Source organism: Mesitornis unicolor, unplaced genomic scaffold (genome assembly GCF_000695765.1).
Source record: "Mesitornis unicolor isolate BGI_N332 unplaced genomic scaffold, ASM69576v1 scaffold12402, whole genome shotgun sequence".
NCBI lineage: Eukaryota > Metazoa > Chordata > Aves > Mesitornithiformes > Mesitornithidae > Mesitornis > Mesitornis unicolor.
Genome location: NW_010167160.1, coordinates 1 through 18,768, shown reverse-complemented (window position 1 = coordinate 18,768; position 18,768 = coordinate 1). Strand labels below are relative to the sequence as shown.

Genomic DNA, 18,768 nt, shown 5'->3' with positions numbered 1-18,768 from the left:
CATTCTCCATCCTTCCCATGCCACTCAGAGAGGGAGGAGGTGTAGGAATTGAGAATGATGGAGTGAAGTTGAGCCTGGGAAAGATAGGGCAAATGAAGTTCTTTTAGGTTTTGTCTTTGTCTGTCACTATCCAAACCTATTTTATTTTGCAAGAAATTATTTTTCCCCAAGTTGAGTCTGTTTTGTCCATGAGACTAATTGGTAAGTGATCACCTGGTCCTTACCTTGATGCATGGGCTTTTTCACTTTATCCTCCTTGACCCTGCTTCGTTTCGAGCATTGATAAATGCTTGGCAACTGGCCAAGGTTGACAAAGGCTAGCACACACACCAACATCAGCAAGCAGGACTGAATTCCATTTTGTCTTTGTTAATAAAATTGGTTTATTCTAAAGATACTGCACCCATGGGTGTTAACTGCTCTCTCATTGTAGAAATTAGAGACCTGGAAAGAAGTGATCTATTAGAAACTTACTGTTTGTTGTAATTTAATAAATTTCTTATTTTTAGGTCTTTTGAAAATACATTGGGGCTCAGGGTGAGTACTGTAACTTTGGGAAGAGTATGCTGTGGTTTTTTTTGTATAAATCTAAAATCTTTCATCCATCATAACTCCCTTAATTATGGAGCATAACACCACCAAAATTACAAATAAAAATCAGGAAGATACAAGTCAGGAAAACCACAAAGGGAAAGACTAAACTTCAGCCCAATTGCTTTCTGCTTGTGCACATGGCTTTAAATACAGAACACATTTATGTAGTACCTGTCTGAATAGTGTAGTATAAACATTAGTTTAGCAAGCATAGTATAAACCACCAGATGGAGTAGTGTTGCCATTGACAGTGAAAAGAGTAATAGAAAAGGCATGCTTTTCTTTCTACTTTTGCAGTATATGTTGCAAGGTTTTTTTAGGTATTGTGTCAACTTGACATATAAATCCATATATCAGAACTTGTAACCACTGACTGCAGTACACAGCTGTGTTAACACATTTCTTACTTTTTCACAATAAGGTGTATTTTGACTTAATATTTAGGCTAGAGAAATTGAGAACGCTTTTCCTTTTTTCCTGTTGGGAGGTTCTTTATTAGCCTCAGTTGACAAAATATATGCAAATTTGATCTTTTTTTTTCTGTTAATTTTTTTCTTTACTTCATAACTCATATCCATTTACCATGTCATTACTTTAGGAAAGCTTAGGTAACTAATTTTCTATGAAGCATCTGACAAGCAATTAAATTACTTCTTGCTATAGTGCTTTAGAATTAGAAAAGAGACAGATGATGACTACACCAAAAGCATTTCTTTGGGGATTTTTGCTGCAGTTGTCCTCTATTTTCTGTTTCTTTTTCTCTCACGTTCTCCTAGGATCTTCTTGCAGAAGAGCCTAAAAGCATTTAAAACTTGCAGAATGAAAAGATGGCACAGACAATGCTGGTACCACCAGGATCTGACAGCTTCTTCTATTTCACCAAAGAATCTCTTGCAGCTATTGAAAAACGTATTGCTGATGAAACATCTCCTTGTGACAAAGATGAGCATAAAGATGATGGTGTTCATGAGGAAGATCACCCAAAGCCAAGTAATGACTTGGAGGCAGGAAAGACACTGCCATTCATTTATGGTGATATTCCTCCAGGAATGGTATCTGAGCCCCTGGAGGACCTGGATCCATATTATATCAATAAAAAAGTAAGTTAAAAATTAAGAGTATAATTAGAAAACTCCTGTTGAACTATAAAGGGATAAATGCTCTGGTATGGAGGCAGTCAAAAGCCCTGGTTGAAATTATTATACAGTATGTGATATGTTAATTATTTAGAATACACTATAAATATGACTGAAACTCTTCTGTTTAAGATGCTTTTTTTAAGACTTTTTTTTAATGTCTAATGTTTCCTTATTATGGTATTTTGAGTTGGTGAATTTTACATTAAGTGTCCTTTAATCTGTTCAAATCTGATTGAATGCCAAAGCATTTGAAAACTTCTGTATCTGGCTACTCTGTTCCTAGGGTTTCTGTGAAACATTGACAGTACCATTTGGGCAAAGTGCTCATTCAGTCATCTGCCAAAATGATCAACTGTCAAACATTCATTGAAATCTCATAGAGAGGCTTGTTTTACAAAAAGTTAAATGTTATACTCTATTTGACTAGGGAGGGATACAAGTAAAAAAATAATAAAAAAATCATTATCACATATTGCCAGCTTCATGTGATGTGATTTCTGTGAATTGGTAACAGCTTGTTTTAGTTACAGATTGTGTTTTAAGCTAGAGTTTGCTTCAGGACCACTGTAGCTCTTCTAAGTCTCATGGGGAGTTGACTTTTCAGGCCAGTTATATTTTTTCCTGATTATTTTAATACCAGTTCTCCAGCAAGTAATCCTTCTCCACACTGCCTTCCTGAGTAACTTGAAGACAGTACACTGGTAGGAAAATCTGAGGTGATATGCCCTCAATAGTCTTATGTTACAGAGCAAAGACTTGAAAGCATCTGTATCATTCCTTTTAGAATCACTTTACAACTGCATGCACGCAAAGTTTTCCTAGAAATCTTATAGAAATGCTGTGGTTTTGTTTATTGTAAAAGAGGATTTGTGGCTTAGCATCAGTTCAGCAAAACAGTATAAAAATAATATTTATGTGAGTACTCCTACATTTATTACTTACATGGGACTGCATGTAGAGACTAAAATTGTGTTTCAATATTTGGTCTATGTTATAGGCCTCATATAGACCTGAAAACAAAATCTAAATTTATATATGTCTACTGTAATGCAACTCAGTTTCTTTTATAGATATGATAGCAAAAGGACAAAAGAGCAAAGTTGATGACTTTGGCAAGTACAGATGAAGAAAAGATGGTTTTATGTAGGCATGAGAAGTGGAATGATGTTCAGAATGAAAGCAAAATTGAATTTACATTAAAAAGGCAGTACAAACTAAGCAGGGAGTGGTTATTTTATTGTGTAAATCAATAAAATGCCTGCTGAATTAAAATCATAGAACAGGTTCTTGAAATGATGTACTGGACAATCACATGTGAGTGACCACAGAGCTATATTATCTCTGTAAGAAGCAACTAAGTTGAAGCAGTGTTTTTTCTAGTACAGAATGTTTAAGACTGATAATCAATGTATTTTTTCATTTTTTCATTTCATAATAATAAATCATATTTTTTCATGTAGTTTTTGTTGTTTCAACTTCACAAATGCTACTATCAAATGATGTGTTTCTTTTACAATAGAATATCATAAGAAAACAAAACATTTAGTGTTAAAATCTGCTTGTTTCCGGATATTAGCCTTTTGGGAGAATAATCATAAGATGTAGATTGACTTGAGATTTCATTAGATGACATTTTCATTGTGTCTCCTAGTCAAAATCACAAATGTTTCCATAAATGGTACCAGTTAAATGGATGACTGCACAGGCAATGAAGGTGGTAAAGCTTTTAAAAGCCAAAGATGTCTCACCTCAGAAGCAGTTTTGAAGTACTGAAATGGTTAAATCATTGCTCATAAATGACAAAAGTGGTTAACTAGGTCCTTTGTTCTGCATTGCTAGATTTGATCTCAAGTGCAATTAATATAGCTGGATTAATTTTTAAGGTTAAAAATGACAAATTTATAATTGTATTTCTATGTCATTACATAATCTTGGAAAATGCTGAATTGGAGATTTTGTTCAAGAGCTCAGAGACAAAGAATGTATGATTTCCAGTTTTCTTTGCTCATGTGAAAATTTAGAATCTGATATTTGCTTGTATAATTGTACTGGAAATAAATTTGACTACTTACAGTAGCCTCTGTAACTGCAGCCTCTGTTTATGGCAAGGTTGCTGATATGTACCCTTAATTTCCTGTTTCCTATGCCCACCGATTTATTTTTATTTTTATTTTTTTAAAGACATTTATAGTATTGAATAAAGGAAAGACAATCTTCAGGTTCAGTGCCACACCTGCCTTGTACCTTTTCTCTCCTTTCAATATTGTTAGAAGAATAGCTATTAAGATTTTGGTTCATTCATATCCTTTTCAAGTGGTTTGTTAAAAATTATTGCTGGTCTTTTAAAATATTTAGTAACACTAGTTTTTGTTGGTTTAGTGTTTAAATGTGTTCCTGCCCTTAATTCTTTCTCTCAGAATGAATCAGAGCTAAGTTTTGTAACTTTAACCCTCTGATTAAATTTAGAGGAAGGGATGAACAGCATGTATACCTAAATTACAGAGTTAGTGCTATAGCCATCATTACTGTGGAACATCTTTGCATTATTTATGACATTGCTAGTGAGAGTAAACTGATGTGTATCATATATGTTGTCAGTATTCTATAGCTTGGTCAATTACTCATGTTTTGTGTGATGCAAATTCAGCATTAAAAAAAGAGTATATTCCTTAACTTCAGTCAACGTGGTTCAGCATACTCATTATGCTCACTATTTTGACAAACTGTGTATTTATGACATGGAGTAACCCTCCAGACTGGACAAAGAATGTAGAGTAAGTATACTTAAGTTAGCTAATAATTTTTAAGTTATTTAAAAATGAAAATATAAACTACATGGTCTAGCTCTTAATTTGACTTACCCTGTGTGTAATACCAGTATTCTCCTTTTTCTAGCCTGGAGTTTGATCCTAGCTGCAACTCAAAGCAGCATAGACATGCAAGCTTTAGAAAGAAAAGAAGTTTTGATACTGTTAACCTTTTTCACTGAACAAAACTCTGATTAATATATAGGTCCTGTGAAGCACCTTCATTTTGTGTAACAAAATCTAAAAATGGGGGACACACACATTTTAAAGAAAATACTGCCGCTGAGGACTCCTGTTTGACATTCTCAAGTCTACCCAGTCAACCATTGAGTAACTTTGGTGAACACTAGGTTTCACTTACCTGTGCATTTTCATTTCTGACATGGCAACCGTGCTGAAATTTTTATTTGAGCAATAGTATTTTCTTTGTATTAGTCATGAGTATTACTATTTGCGCTGAAATTTCAAAATCTTACATGCTAGAAACTGCAAAAATAGGCTTCAGGTATAATAAATTAATAAACTAATCCAATTATCTTGCAAAAGAATGGTAGAGAAACAGTCATAGTTTATGTGAGTTTATAACTGTTATTACAGTGCATGTACTAATCACTGGTTTTGAGTGACTTTCCTTTAAGCCTGTGATGATGTATCACTGAACGACAGTCTTTTAACTTTTGCTTGGATGTTTTCTTATAGGCACACTTTCACTGGAATTTATACTTTTGAATTTCTGGTAAAAATAATTGCAAGAGGCTTCTGTATAAATGATTTTACTTGCCTTCGTGACCCCTGGAACTGGCTTGATTTTGTTGTCATTTCCTTTGCGTGAGTATATACCTTTTTAAAAGTAAAATATCAGTTAGAACTTTTTTTGAACCTGTCAAAATTTGTTTGGGTTATCTTAGCTTATTTAAAATGTAATTGAATTGTGTTTCAACTTTTTCCATTTTAATGTTTTACACTTACGTAGCACACAGCAGAATTAGTGGACTATTCCACAGTACAAAAGAGAAGCTACCACTGAATAATCAATTTTAAATAGTATAGAAACAATAAAATCAGGGAAATCCATTTCATTTTTTATTTGCATTCAATGGAAATACTTAAGGGTGTGTTTCTTAGGGAAAACTTACTTGAAACAGGAAAATATGAATTCAGGTATTTAATTTAAAGTTGCTCCTTCCAGAAAAATACTCTGGATTACAGGTCCAGGTAATAACTGTGATTTAATCCTACAGGTATATTACAGAATTTGTAAACCTAGGCAATGTTTCAGCTCTTCGAACTTTCAGAGTATTGAGAGCTTTGAAAACTATTTCTGTAATCCCAGGTAAGAAATATCTGTGTAAAATGATAGGCCCTCTATATCACATCTGTTTAATTTTGTGTGTGCTGTCATTGTGTTTGTGTATGGAATCCCTCACTACAGATATGTGACAGAGTTTGTGGACCTGGGCAATGTCTCAGCGTTGAGAACATTCAGAGTTCTCCGAGCTTTGAAAACAATATCAGTCATTCCAGGTGAGAGCGAGGTTAAACACTGAGGCTGACTGAAATTCTGCAGAAATGGAATTCATAGTTTTTAAAAGAAGCATCCAGGCTTTAGTCTTGACTTCAATTTGATTCCCTTTTCTAATTCTCCAAAACACTCAGCCTCAGAGTTTAATACATTCTTGCATGAGAAATTGAATTACATAGCCTGTGTATATTTCCATTTCATAATGTCAAATTTTCTCTCCCACATTAAGGATCAAAATTAATTCTTTTCATTTTCCTCGTACTAACGTGAATGTTACTATTTATCTAAGACATTTGGAATTGGAAATTTCAGTCTGTTGTAGAAGTTGAATCCCTGACAAAGACAAAGGACTAAGATATTAAAGACTAGCATGGGAATTGCATGATGTATTTGTTACCTGGAGATGCCTATCTTCATCAAACCCCACCTCCAGAGGAATAGCATGCAATAGAATGCAATTGTTAAAATTTCTACTACAAGGCAATTGTGTTCTGCTTTTGTTTGCTGTTATAGAACCAATATGTTGTGCACTGGAATAGAACACTGGGAAGGGTTTGGAGCAAGAGGTATCAAGAAGAAAATAAAATGAACTATTTTCTTTACATGTAGTTTACATGTATAGAGAGCATGAATAAAATTTGCTTCTTCATTTGAAGAGCAGGTGCTTTGGAATGTGTGCCATTCATTCTCATTCATATTTTCAAATCAGTTTGTCACAAACGATGAGACTTACTGGTACCCTTTTCCTTTGGAAAATATTTTAAGACTATTTTTGTGAAGCTGTGCATGACATTTAACAGTGTGTTAGAGTAGTTCACATTACACTTTAGCTTACATACATACATAATATTATAATAAAAATCTGTGTCTGTTTGTAGGCTTGAAGACTATTGTTGGAGCCTTAATTCAATCTGTGAAGAAGCTCTCAGATGTAATGATTTTGACTGTGTTTTGCCTGAGTGTATTTGCACTAATAGGACTGCAGCTGTTCATGGGCCATTTGAAGAATAAATGCTTGTTCTGGCCATCAGAAAACGCAACAACTTTTGAGAAATACCTAGCTCCATACTTCAATGGTACAGAGTTTGATTGGACAGCATACATTGAGAATGAAAGTAAGAAATGCTGTTATAAACTGCTAACATTTTTGTGTATAAACTCATACACAAGATTACTGTTCATGCTATAGGCTAAACATAAAATTAATTAAATAGGATGACAAAAGTGTAGGGATTTTTATGTATTGCATCCCAAAGTCATGCTGACATGATAGTTCTTTCCATTAATTGCACTTAGAAATGTATTTATAGGGTTAGGTTGGTTTTAGAATCATGAAGTCATGCAGGTCGGACAGGATCTCCATAGTCATCCAGACCAGCTGCCGCTCAGCTGCAGGTCCAGCTAGAGCAGACTGCTTAGTGCCAAGTCCAGTCAAGTTTTTAATATCTCCAGGGTTTGACACACCACAGCCTCTCTGGGCAGCCTGTTCTTCCAGTGTTTGACCAGTCTTATGGTAACTTTTCAAAATATCTATTCAGAATTTCCCATGCTCAAACTTTTTTGCTAGTTGCCTCTTCTCAGAGGTACACACTAGAAGGATAAGAGTCAGGCTTCATCTTCATTACAGTCTTTCATGTGATACTTGTAGGTAGCATGAAGATCCTTGTCCGCAAACACCTTAGCCTTCTCAAGGCTGAACAAAACTAATTCTCTTATTCTTTCCTTGTATCTTTAGGTTATAAATAAGACAGAAAACCAATAGATAAATATGAGAGCTTTCCTAGTTAAGGTATACTTTTATTATTAGGTAGAGGTAAGAAACCACTTGCTTTCTGAAATAAAGAACTTGCTAGGCAAGTAGAGATCCTGGTAGGGAAGGACTTGGTATTCATCTGTAGGACATCTTCGTGTTGTTACTAAGGTGGCTGTCAAAGACATCTTTATACAGGTACTTTTCAGCAGTCTGTATCTCTGTAGACTGAAGTAATAGCATTCAGACTGGTTCAGAAACACAGATACTTAAAAAAAGACAAAAATTGTGTCATTTTAAGTGATAGCACCAGTAAAGTTGTAATGAACAATGAATCATGAAATATAGTGTAACAACTTCTAATTGTCAAAAATTTGAATAGTTGTTGATTTGGTTTGTGCTGGAAGTGGATTTACAGAGTATTGCTCAGTAATTAATTGTAAAAGTTGTGTATTTAAGTAAAAAGAAATTAGTAGAATAATGGGCAGTACCTTTCCTCCTCACTGACCAAAAAGTAAAAGAAAATACAGTTGTAGGCTGAGTTTTGATGATTCATATTTCCGTCCTTACTTAAAAATGGACATTAAAGTTGTCTGCTGTTTTCTATATTTTCATATTTTCTTTCTATACTTCTGAATTGTTAAAGTTCTTTTCCTGTATTTACATTTTCTGTCCAATCTCTCATTTTAGCTAGTTTATTTGCCTAAGAAGGGATGTGAAAGTGGAGTAGTGATAGTGCTATTTATCAGCTTTGTGGGCAGTTTTGGCTGATAGTTTATATGCCGTAAAACACTTGTGAATTCTCTCTCCAAATACAATGTATAGATTCTCTATTTCCATTTTCCGCTAAGTAGCAATCTAAAACTAAAAGACACAACTAAAAAATCTTCAGAATGTCAGTTGCTTCCTATGCTACAAGCATTGACTTTGCTGGGACCCTCTACAGAATGCTGATGCAGGCAAGGCAGTTCTATCTAGTTGTGTTTGTATTCTTTCTTTCTCATATAACCTGTTTTTAAACATTTGTTTGTGTCAGTTGTATTATAATTTCACTGGTCTCAGTTGTGGGTCCTCCTAATATTTCTTTAAGCATATCATATACTGGTGAGCTGTGATACCCTCTAGTGACTTTTCTAAACATCTGTGCATTTTCATTTATTAAGGAACAAGGCCAGATTGATGTTTTGAAAAGATAACCACAGATCCTGGATCCACATGTCAAAAGTATTGACACCTGGGATTTAGATCCATATCTGAACATTGAGAGTCTTAGCTGGCTCTAAAGATATTATGGAAGTAATAGGATTATAATCTTTCTAACATTATATAAGTACTGTTCTTGAATGGGGGGATTTTGTTATCAATAGATTTGATTTGTTTGGTTTCGAATCCTCCTGTCTTCATATATTCTTCATCCCGTGGGCTGTTTCTGACTATTTAAAATACTACAATAGTGTTTTACCCTGTGAAAACAAGAGCCATATGTCAACTTGAAAGGTACATTGAGGACATTAATTGAGAATGAGAGAAGATTTAGTTGGAATAAGAGTTTTCCAGATCTCTGACTTTTTTCTAGATCTTAATGCCTGGCTTTCCTCAAGGTGAAAAGTTTCTCCTTATATTTAGTTGGAACCTTGCTTGTTTCAAATTATGCCCATTGTATGTCATTCTTTTGCCACACACCAATGAGAGCAACCTGGCTCCATGCCCTTGATAACCTCCTTGGAGTTGCTGGATGCTTTCTACCAATTTCCCCCTAGCCTTCCCTTCTCCAGGCTGAACAAGGTCAAGTCCCTCAGCTCCTCACAGTGTGAACACTCCAGCCCTCTCATGGCCTTGTGACCCTCTGCTGACCTTGCTTTACTTTATCAATGTCTTTCTTGCATTGAGGAGGGCAAACCTGGACACAATATTCTAGGTACATTCTAACGAGTGCTGAGCTGAGAGGGGCAGTCAATTCCCTCGCTCTGCTTTGCTTCTGGTCACACAGCCCAGGAGGCTGTTGCCTTTATTCTTATTGTTCTTTAGTATTGAAACTTTACTTACCAGTATGGATGTGCCAGTATTTGAACCCATTATTGGGAAAACATGAATGGGAGATTCTGAACATTCAGAAGATGATAACGTGAACATAGGTTTATACTCATAAAATAAAAAACAAACAACAACAAAAAAACCCCACCCCCAAAAAAAAACCAAAACCAAAACCAACCCCCCCAAAAAAAAACAAACAAAAAACCCACAAAAACCAAACAAATAAAAAACCCCAACAAAAAAAAACCAAACAGAACAAAACACCTTGTTCCATTTATAATCATTTGACATAATATTTTTTCTTTAGGTAATTTTTATCGCATAGAAGGACAAAAGGATCATCTGATTTGTGGCAATAGCACAGATGCAGGGTAAGGTGCAATTTTAATTGCATACTAGCTGTCTAAAATATATGTAAAAATTATCACCCTAAAATTGAAAAGCTAATTTTGTTACCTAACATTGTGATCAGTAATATGTGGTCATGGTTCATAGTAAGTAAACACTTGAATGAGTACAAAATGTTATATGAGAAAATACTTAGCTGTAAATGTCTTTTAAAAACTCCTGTGTAACTAGAAAATTCCATTTCAGCAGATAGATACTGTGTTATCATTAAATTGAGAACATAATTCTGTAGTCTATCAGTCCATCCTGTGGTTGCTTATGTCTTTAAAACAGACTATTTTTTTTAACATTTTGTGTATGTATGTAAGTAACTATCAGATAATTTTATGTGTGTGTGAAAGTACACATCTAATGTACACACACATATATGACAAGAAATCTTGACAGTGTTTTTCTATGGAGGTTTTGGAGGCAAAAACCTCTTCTACACTTCAAGAATGGAATCAGAACTGAAACAGTGTGCCTACAGTTAATAACAGTTTTGATAGCAGGTGATCCAATCTTGATATGTACAGTTTCAGGACATAAAATATCACTACAATGGTTATTTGCTGTTGAGGAATTGGTAGAATTTGTTATTTTGATTTGCCTAATTCACAACCTGAAGAAACTAAGAAATCTGGTATGCCAACCCTGCTGACAGACAAAATTCAGCATAAAATACGTATACTGAGTTTTGGAGGTTTTTTGCGTGGAAGTATTCACCTTATGGAATCTCTATGTTAGGTAAAAATATTGTTTCCATAGAAGATATATCTGCAGAGCTAATACCAAAGTGCTGGGAATAAGTTTTATGTTGTGTGTAGTGGTGAAAGAAGGTTGGAAGAAAGTTGTTTTGTTGTTGTTGTTTGTTTGTTTGCATTTTAGTTTTTTGATCTTTTCTGGCTTTTTTTAAAAGAATACTTTTAATTTCCTCACTGGTTTTTAAATTGTTGTAAGCCACAAATAGCAGCCCCCTTCACAAATCAGATCTAATGAACCTTCATTAGAAGCTCAAGGTACAAAAACATAAAAACCGTTTTAGTATTATGTAAGTTTTTTATATGCATTGTCTTACTTTTTTTTTTCTTCCTTTTTCCTCCTAGTAAATGTCCAGAACAGTTTATCTGTGTGAAAGCTGGTAGAAACCCCAACTATGGATATACGAGCTTTGACACGTTCAGTTGGGCTTTCTTGTCACTGTTTCGACTGATGACTCAGGACTCCTGGGAAAATCTTTATCAGCTGGTGAGTGTATCATAAAAATTGTGGTTAGTGTCTTACTGGCCCCAAATCAAACAAACATGGAAAGGCCATTCATATTTGTGTTGCATGTCATTGCTGTTGTTAGCAATTGAAAATGAACAGTATTTATGAAAGGAAACAAATTTGCAGAATTAAGCAGACATGAGCACTTAGTACAGAATGTCACATGATTTCTGAAGGGTTTTTTGATCCTTTATTTGATTTTTACAGTGTATATTTCATTTTGTGCTTCATGATTAGATCTTATTTTTTAAAACTCAATATTAGAGTTTAAATTGTAAAAATACTCTCTGAGAGCAAAATCTGAATCTTAATTTCTGCAGTTTGAATCCTTTTTTTGATAACTAAGAATACATGTCTTGGTATAAATTACTTTTCTTACCCTAGCATTTCATTATATGGTGTGTGAAAAATTGTTATTTATAATAAATATTATATTTTAATTATTTAATCAATTGTGCCATTTTTAATTCTTTTGTTAAGGAGAAGACATGCTAATACACGGTGAGCACACTAAGCATCCAACCTGTAATGTGTGATTCACATTAATTACTCTGATCTCACATCGTTTTCAAGATTATTAGGCATTAAAAGGTTTGCCTCAAAGCAGCATGGTTCTCAAACATGTTTTTCACATCCATGAGTGTTCCCTTTATTTTGATTACTTTGTAATTCAGAAAGCTAGTATGATCTTATTTCAACTCAATAATATTTTTACACTTTTCAAATTCAGTAAATGCTTGTGAACCGAAGAACTGATTGCATGTCTTCATGAGATGGATCATTTCTCTTCTTCTCCTATAGACACTACGAGCTGCTGGCAAAACATACATGATATTTTTTGTTCTGGTAATTTTTCTGGGTTCCTTCTATTTGATTAACTTAATTTTGGCTGTGGTTGCCATGGCCTATGAAGAACAAAATCAAGCAACTATGGTTGAAGCAGAACAGGGGGAGGCAGACTTGCAGCTGATGCTTGAACAGCTGAGGAAGCAGCAAGAAGCAGCTCAGGTATTTTCTAACAAGAGTGAGCTTTTATATATTCATTTGCATGCTATTCATTCAAAACGAACTTGATAATTAAATTAACTTAATAAAAAAGTGCCATTCTTTTACATAGCTCACAAGTACATTAGACTGCCTTGTCTCTTTTTTTTTTTCTTTTTAAATGTATAATAATAGAATGCTTTGGGTTGGAAGGGACTTTAAAAGATCATTTAGTTCCAACCCTCCCACTATGAGCAGGGACACCTTCCACTACACCAGGTTGCCCAAAGCCCCATACAACCTGGCCTTGAACAATTCCAGGAAGGGGGCTTCCACAGCTTCCCTGGGCAACCTGTGCCAGTGTCTCACCACCCTCACAGTAAAAAATTACTTCCTAATATCTAGTCTAGAGCTACCCTCTTCCAGTTTATAGCCATTACCCCTTGTCCTATCACTACACTCTCTGATGCATTTCCTCCCTATCTGGGAGTACTAGGGGAAGTGTTCCAGGCCCCTGATCATCTTCATGGCCCTCCTCTGGACTCGTTCCAACATGTTATTTTTATGTTGGGGGCCTCAGAGCTGAATGCAGTACTCCAGGTGGGGTCTCACCAGAGTGGAGTAGAAGGGCAGAATCACCTCCCTCGACCTGCTGGCCATGCTTCTTTTGATGCAGCCCAGGATACAGTTGGCTTTCTGGGCTTCAAGCGCATGTTGCTGGCTCATGTCCAGCTTTTCATCCACTAGTACCCCCAAGTCCTTTTCTTCAGAGCTGCTCTCAATCCATTCTCTGCACAGCCTGTATTTGTGCTTGGGATTTCCCTGACCCATGTGCAGTTGGCCTGGTTGAACTTCACGAGGTTCCCACAGGCCCACCTCTCAAGCCTGTCAGGTCCCTCTGGATGGCATCCCTTCCCTCCAGCACATTGAGCCCACTGCAGAACTTGGAGTTGGCAGACTTGCTGAGGGTGCACTCAATCGCACTGTCCATGTGGCTGACAAAGGTGTTAAATAGTGCTGGTCCAGATACCAACCCCTGAGGAACGACACGTCTCGCTGGTTTCCACTTGGACAATGAGCCGTTGACTGCAACTCTTTAAATGTGACCATCCAACCAATTCCTTATTCACCAAGTGGTCCATCCATCAAATCCATGTCTCTCCAATCTAGGGACAAGGATATTGTGTGGGACAGTGTCAAATGCTTTGCACAAGCCCATGCAGATGATGTCAGTTGCTCTTCCCTTACCTGCCAATGTTGTAACCCTGTCATAGAAGGCCACCAAAATTGTCAGTCACAATTTACCCTTAGTGAAGCTATGTTGGCTGTCACCAGTCACCTCCTTATTTTCCATACAGTCTTAAGTATTAATGAATTCCTGAACTGAGAAATGAAAGTACCCCCCAAATCAGAATAATTGTTTTTAAATAAAAATTTCTTATCTAGAGATAGTATCTAGTAGTTTGTCATGATGAATTTTCCAAAGTCTCAGCTTAGAAATAATTGCAATACTTGTAAAATATTTGTCAGAACTTGATTAGAGCTTAAAATATTGTAATCCATAAATTTCTGACTAGTTTTTGCTACTTGTTTTATCACCAATGAATCAAAGACTGGAAGCAGTAGCCCAGAGTTTTTTTCTAAGAGCAGCTTCAGGAAGCTTTTACTTACAATAACAGTTAAAATTAGTTTACGGAACTAATACAGACTGAACTATGACTCTGTTTAGCTCTTCTGTCTGCATTTGCATTCTCTCTAATTAATAGATTTATTAACTCTCAAGTATTTTCTAATGAAGTTTGTGACAGAATGTTGGACACAATGCAGGCCGACTCCATGTTATAGATGCAAAGTAGAACTCCATTCAAATGGCAAATTTCAAAACTGCCCTTTTATTTTAACTCATATTACAGAATTTGAAGTTTTGTACAAATCCATCTATTATCACATCTAGGTATAATTTGATACAAATCATAGGCACAGGGACTACAGTTTTCTTTTTAAAATGGTGTGATTTGTAAAGCATCACATTAAATAATTACTGTGGCAGGCAATAGCAGCAGCTGCAGCAGAGATGAGTGAGTACAGCGGTGAAAGTGGGATCGGTGGACCCTCTGATAGTTCTTCAGAAGCATCCAAACTTAGCTCAAAAAGTGCCAAAGAAAGGAGAAATAGAAGAAAGAAAAGAAAGCAGAGAGAGCTCTCTGGAGAAGAGGATGACATGAAGGATGGAAAGCTTCCAAAATCTGGATCAGAAAGCAGTATCAGAAGGAAAGGTTTCCGTTTTTCTTTCGATGGGAACAGACTTGCTTATGGGAAGCCGTTCACATCACCCCATCAGGTACAGTGTATAGTGCAGTTGTCATTTTGGGGGTTTTTGAGATAAGTGTAATATTCAGCAAACTTCACTGCAACTTTGCAAGTAATACAATGGAGGAAAAATAATGTTGCATTATTTTAAATACTGACTTACTGTTGCTATTATTTTCGAAGTGTACCTAAATAAGTGTTTTGATCTCTCTCATTTTATTCTTTAGGATCTGACAGGTCTTAACATGCACAGCAGCATTGCATTTTCCTAGTTAATTTTAAATAAAAATCCCCTTTTAATTCAGAAAAGGAAAATTTAAGTATAATGTATCAATGTAGAAGACTAAGGGTATCCATATCTTTTAACAAATGCACAATCTCAATGGATCATTAGAATTTTTTAAAGTCTTGATTTTTTCTCTTTAATAGAGAAATAGAAACTGCTATGGCCTTATGCACATTCATTTTTTTCTCTCCTATTATTATTTTAGGTATACTGTTAATTTACCCATTCAGATGACTCTCATGTCTAGTGCACGTCTGAAATCTACCTTTGGCACTGTATTAAAAATAACACTGACAGATTCCTGGGGAATGTAAAGTATTATTTTTTTTTAATACATAGGCATGCATTTTGTATATTTAAAATGTTCAGCTGGTCATTTTGTTTATGTTTCCTTTGCAGTCTTTACTGAGTGTTCATGGCTCCCTGTTTTCTCCCATACGTAGCAGCAGAGCAAGTCTTTTTAGTTTTAGAGAGTACGGAAGAAAGATAGGATCTGAAAATGACTTTGCCGATGATGAGCACAGCACGTTTGAGGATAATGGGAGCAGAAGAGGTTCTCTCTTTTTGCCGCGCAGACACAGTGAACGGCGCAGTAGTAACATTAGTCAGACCAGCCGATCATCGAGAAGGCTGGCAGTGTTTCCAGTGAACGGGAAGATGCACAGCACTGTGGATTGCAATGGGGTGGTTTCCTTAGTGGATGGACCACCAGGTCTATTGTCCCCTACTGGACAGCTGCCAGAGGTGATAATAGATAAACCAACAACTAATGACAATGTAAGAAAGTTTTAACTTATTCCAGATTTCATGAGCTTTATTTATTGCATCAGACAATGTTTTGATGGAATTAAATCCTTTGAAAATGGTTGAGAAGTTGTAAATGCTTTTGCGTATCTTGCTGTACTGAAATGGGTTTATAGTGATTCACTCAGAAGTGAGGGGCTGAAGTGGGAATATGAAAGAGAACAAAGCACATTTTATATACCTGCAGAGCAAGGATATGCATGCACCTGGATAGCGAATCAAATTAGGTAATGTTCCATTGCTAAATTTGGTTTAGAACCCAAAATAGGGTGCTCAGCTTTCTAAACATTCTGCATATTACTATGTTTTGATGGTTTTTTTTTCCTTTATAGTTTTAGCCTCCCTTTAAGTGTATTTCCTAATTCTCTATCAGTAATTGGCTGATTCTACTTCTTTTCCCCCCTGCCTCTATATTTGGTATCATGCAAGTATAGTATGACCTTTAAGATTATGTTGATGTTTTAGAAGCTCTGAAAGCTTTTTTTCTCCTGGGTCTCAGAGATGATCTGAGTTTCTCACTGCAGAGGATCACAGTATATTTTTTTTTTTCTTAAAGTGCATCTAAATTCATCCATTTTTTCCTCAGGTCAGTTCTCCCTTTTCCCTCAGTCTACTTTAGGAATAGAGCAGAGGGATCCATTGCATTTTTTTTTCCTAGAAAACCTCTTTTATCCAAACAGTTATTTTTACACAGGTCACAGCATCTGAAAGTACATCAGCCTCCTTACACTTATAAACTTCTTCTGGTTTATTATACTTTCATTTTCATACATTTATTTAATTCACTGAAAAAACCTACCCATGCTCATACATTCAAAACTTCTTTATAATTGAGGTGTGTTCAGTAACACAACTGTAACACAATGTTCATTTTTCTAATAAAATACATTTTTTCAAAAAGTATTCATTTTTGGGTAAAGTCAGACATTTTGTTTCTTCAGTTGTAATTCATAAAATAAAACAGAGATGATAGCTCTTCGATGAAAAAGATATCCTTTAAATTAGTTTTGATAAGTATAGAGATCAAGACCGATCTATGAAAACTACTTTTGGACAATAATAGTTACTGCAGAAGACCTCGTAGCATAAGTCAGTTATTGTAACTATCTTGTGATTGAACCGGTTTAGAAGTTAAATATTAGTAGAGAAAACATGGAATTGGGAATTTTTCTGATTCCAGCACTGCAACAGTCTTGATTTGTTTCCTTGGGTATGACCTCCTCCAAAATTTCTTTGAGTCTAATGTGGAGGTAGTAGTATAGTTATCTATAGTTAACTATAGTAGTTAACTATATTGCAGTGGTAATCTGGGAACTATATATAATTTTTTTTTTAGCATTTTACAAGTATTAACAGTAGTCAGAAGTATAACATGAAAATAGCCATATATTAAAATACTAGGCTAATGTTATATGTATAATGGAAAGAAAATGCTGATGTATCAGCACTTAAATATAAAGCTTTATACATTATGAATTCATTGACATCAAAGAGTCTTTGATACCTGTTTTGCAGTATTTCTAAATTTGAATTTAATCTGTGCTCCTCTTTCCTTTTCCTTTTTTCTTCTTTTTTTTTTTAATAGACCACTATTACAGAAATAGAAATAAAAAAGAGGCGTACAAGTTCATATGGAATACCAATGGAGCTGCTGGAGGGTCCCAATTTAAGGCAAAGAGCCATGAGTATAGCTGGCATTATTACAAATACAATGGAAGGTGTGTTAAAACTGCAGATGTGTGAACTTTCTTGACATAGTCTTAGATGTGCTTGAAGGTATTATATTACAGTGCAAATACAGAAGACAAAAAATATGTAGCCATTGCAAATACATAAACTGAATAAGAGAACAGTACGTGTGCGTATTGAAAAAAGAAATTAACGAATCTGATAGGCAGGCTAAACTAAGAAACACATTCTAATTAAAATAGATAACATGTATGTGTTTTGTAGTAGTTATTCATGTTTAAAAATACAGTTATTGGAAAAAATGCCTTGTAATTTTTCCACTAACTATAGTATAAAAATTATTACAGAACATTAAAGGCTATTTCTTAGTTTATAAGGAGAAGGAAATTTGTAGTAGGATTATTTGGAACAGTGAAATTATTACTAGTGAAATTTTTGAAAAAGCTTGAATTGTTTTCAAAAATCTATTCATAGTTAAATAAATCTTATTTTTCCTTGCAAATAAGTAATTCGACATTTGAAAGGACTGCAAAGTTGGAAGTTTCACAGAGAAAACTATCCCTAAATGTAATCATAAAGAGCTTTTTTTTAAAAAAGCAACTTGATGTGATCTTAGAAATAGACAACTTTTTTTCTATTATTAGCTCAAAACTCTTGAGGTTTTTCTCCTAGTCTTCTAGAATATTTTCAGTCAGCAACAGTAACTTAAATTCCTGGAAACCTGAGGACGTTCCTCCAAACATCCTTAATGGTTCCAGGGATAAAGATTAAAACCTAAAAAACCAGATAAATAAAGATTTATTTTCACCTTCTCCAAAACATGTTCACTCTGCATGTCTTTTTTTTTTTTTTTTTCCCTCAGAACTTGAAGAATCCAGGCAAAAATGTCCACCTTGCTGGTATAAGTTTGCCCACACTTTCTTAATTTGGGATTGTTGGAAGCCCTGGTTAAAAGTAAAGAATGTAGTTGAATTCATTGTAATGGATCCACTTGTTGATCTGGCTGTCACTGTTTGTATAGTTTTAAACACATTGTTTATGGCCATGGAACATTATCCAATGACTGAGGATTTCAATAATGTACTTAAAATAGGAAATCAGGTAAGTCCATCAAACTATGTAATTTTATACAGTTGAAGCTTTTTATACAGTTGGAGAATTGCTGTTTTTCACAGAATCACAGAATCACAGAA

At 35.0% G+C, this 18,768-nt stretch overlaps 1 protein-coding gene across 1 annotated transcript; it reads left to right on the top strand.

Moving 5' to 3' along the window:
* Window positions 1-1,421: 1,421 nt before the first annotated feature.
* LOC104534238 (sodium channel protein type 1 subunit alpha-like) lies at window positions 1,422-18,676 on the top strand (the record flags this gene model as incomplete). The annotated part of the gene is made up of 13 exons (XM_010178597.1): window positions 1,422-1,694; window positions 3,915-4,033; window positions 4,418-4,507; window positions 5,240-5,368; window positions 5,782-5,873; window positions 6,941-7,177; window positions 10,154-10,217; window positions 11,340-11,481; window positions 12,304-12,510; window positions 14,537-14,827; window positions 15,482-15,859; window positions 17,472-17,604; window positions 18,438-18,676. Coding segments are annotated over exons 1-13 (2,394 nt in total), but the record flags the coding sequence as incomplete, so codon positions are not given.
* Window positions 18,677-18,768: the final 92 nt, after the last annotated feature.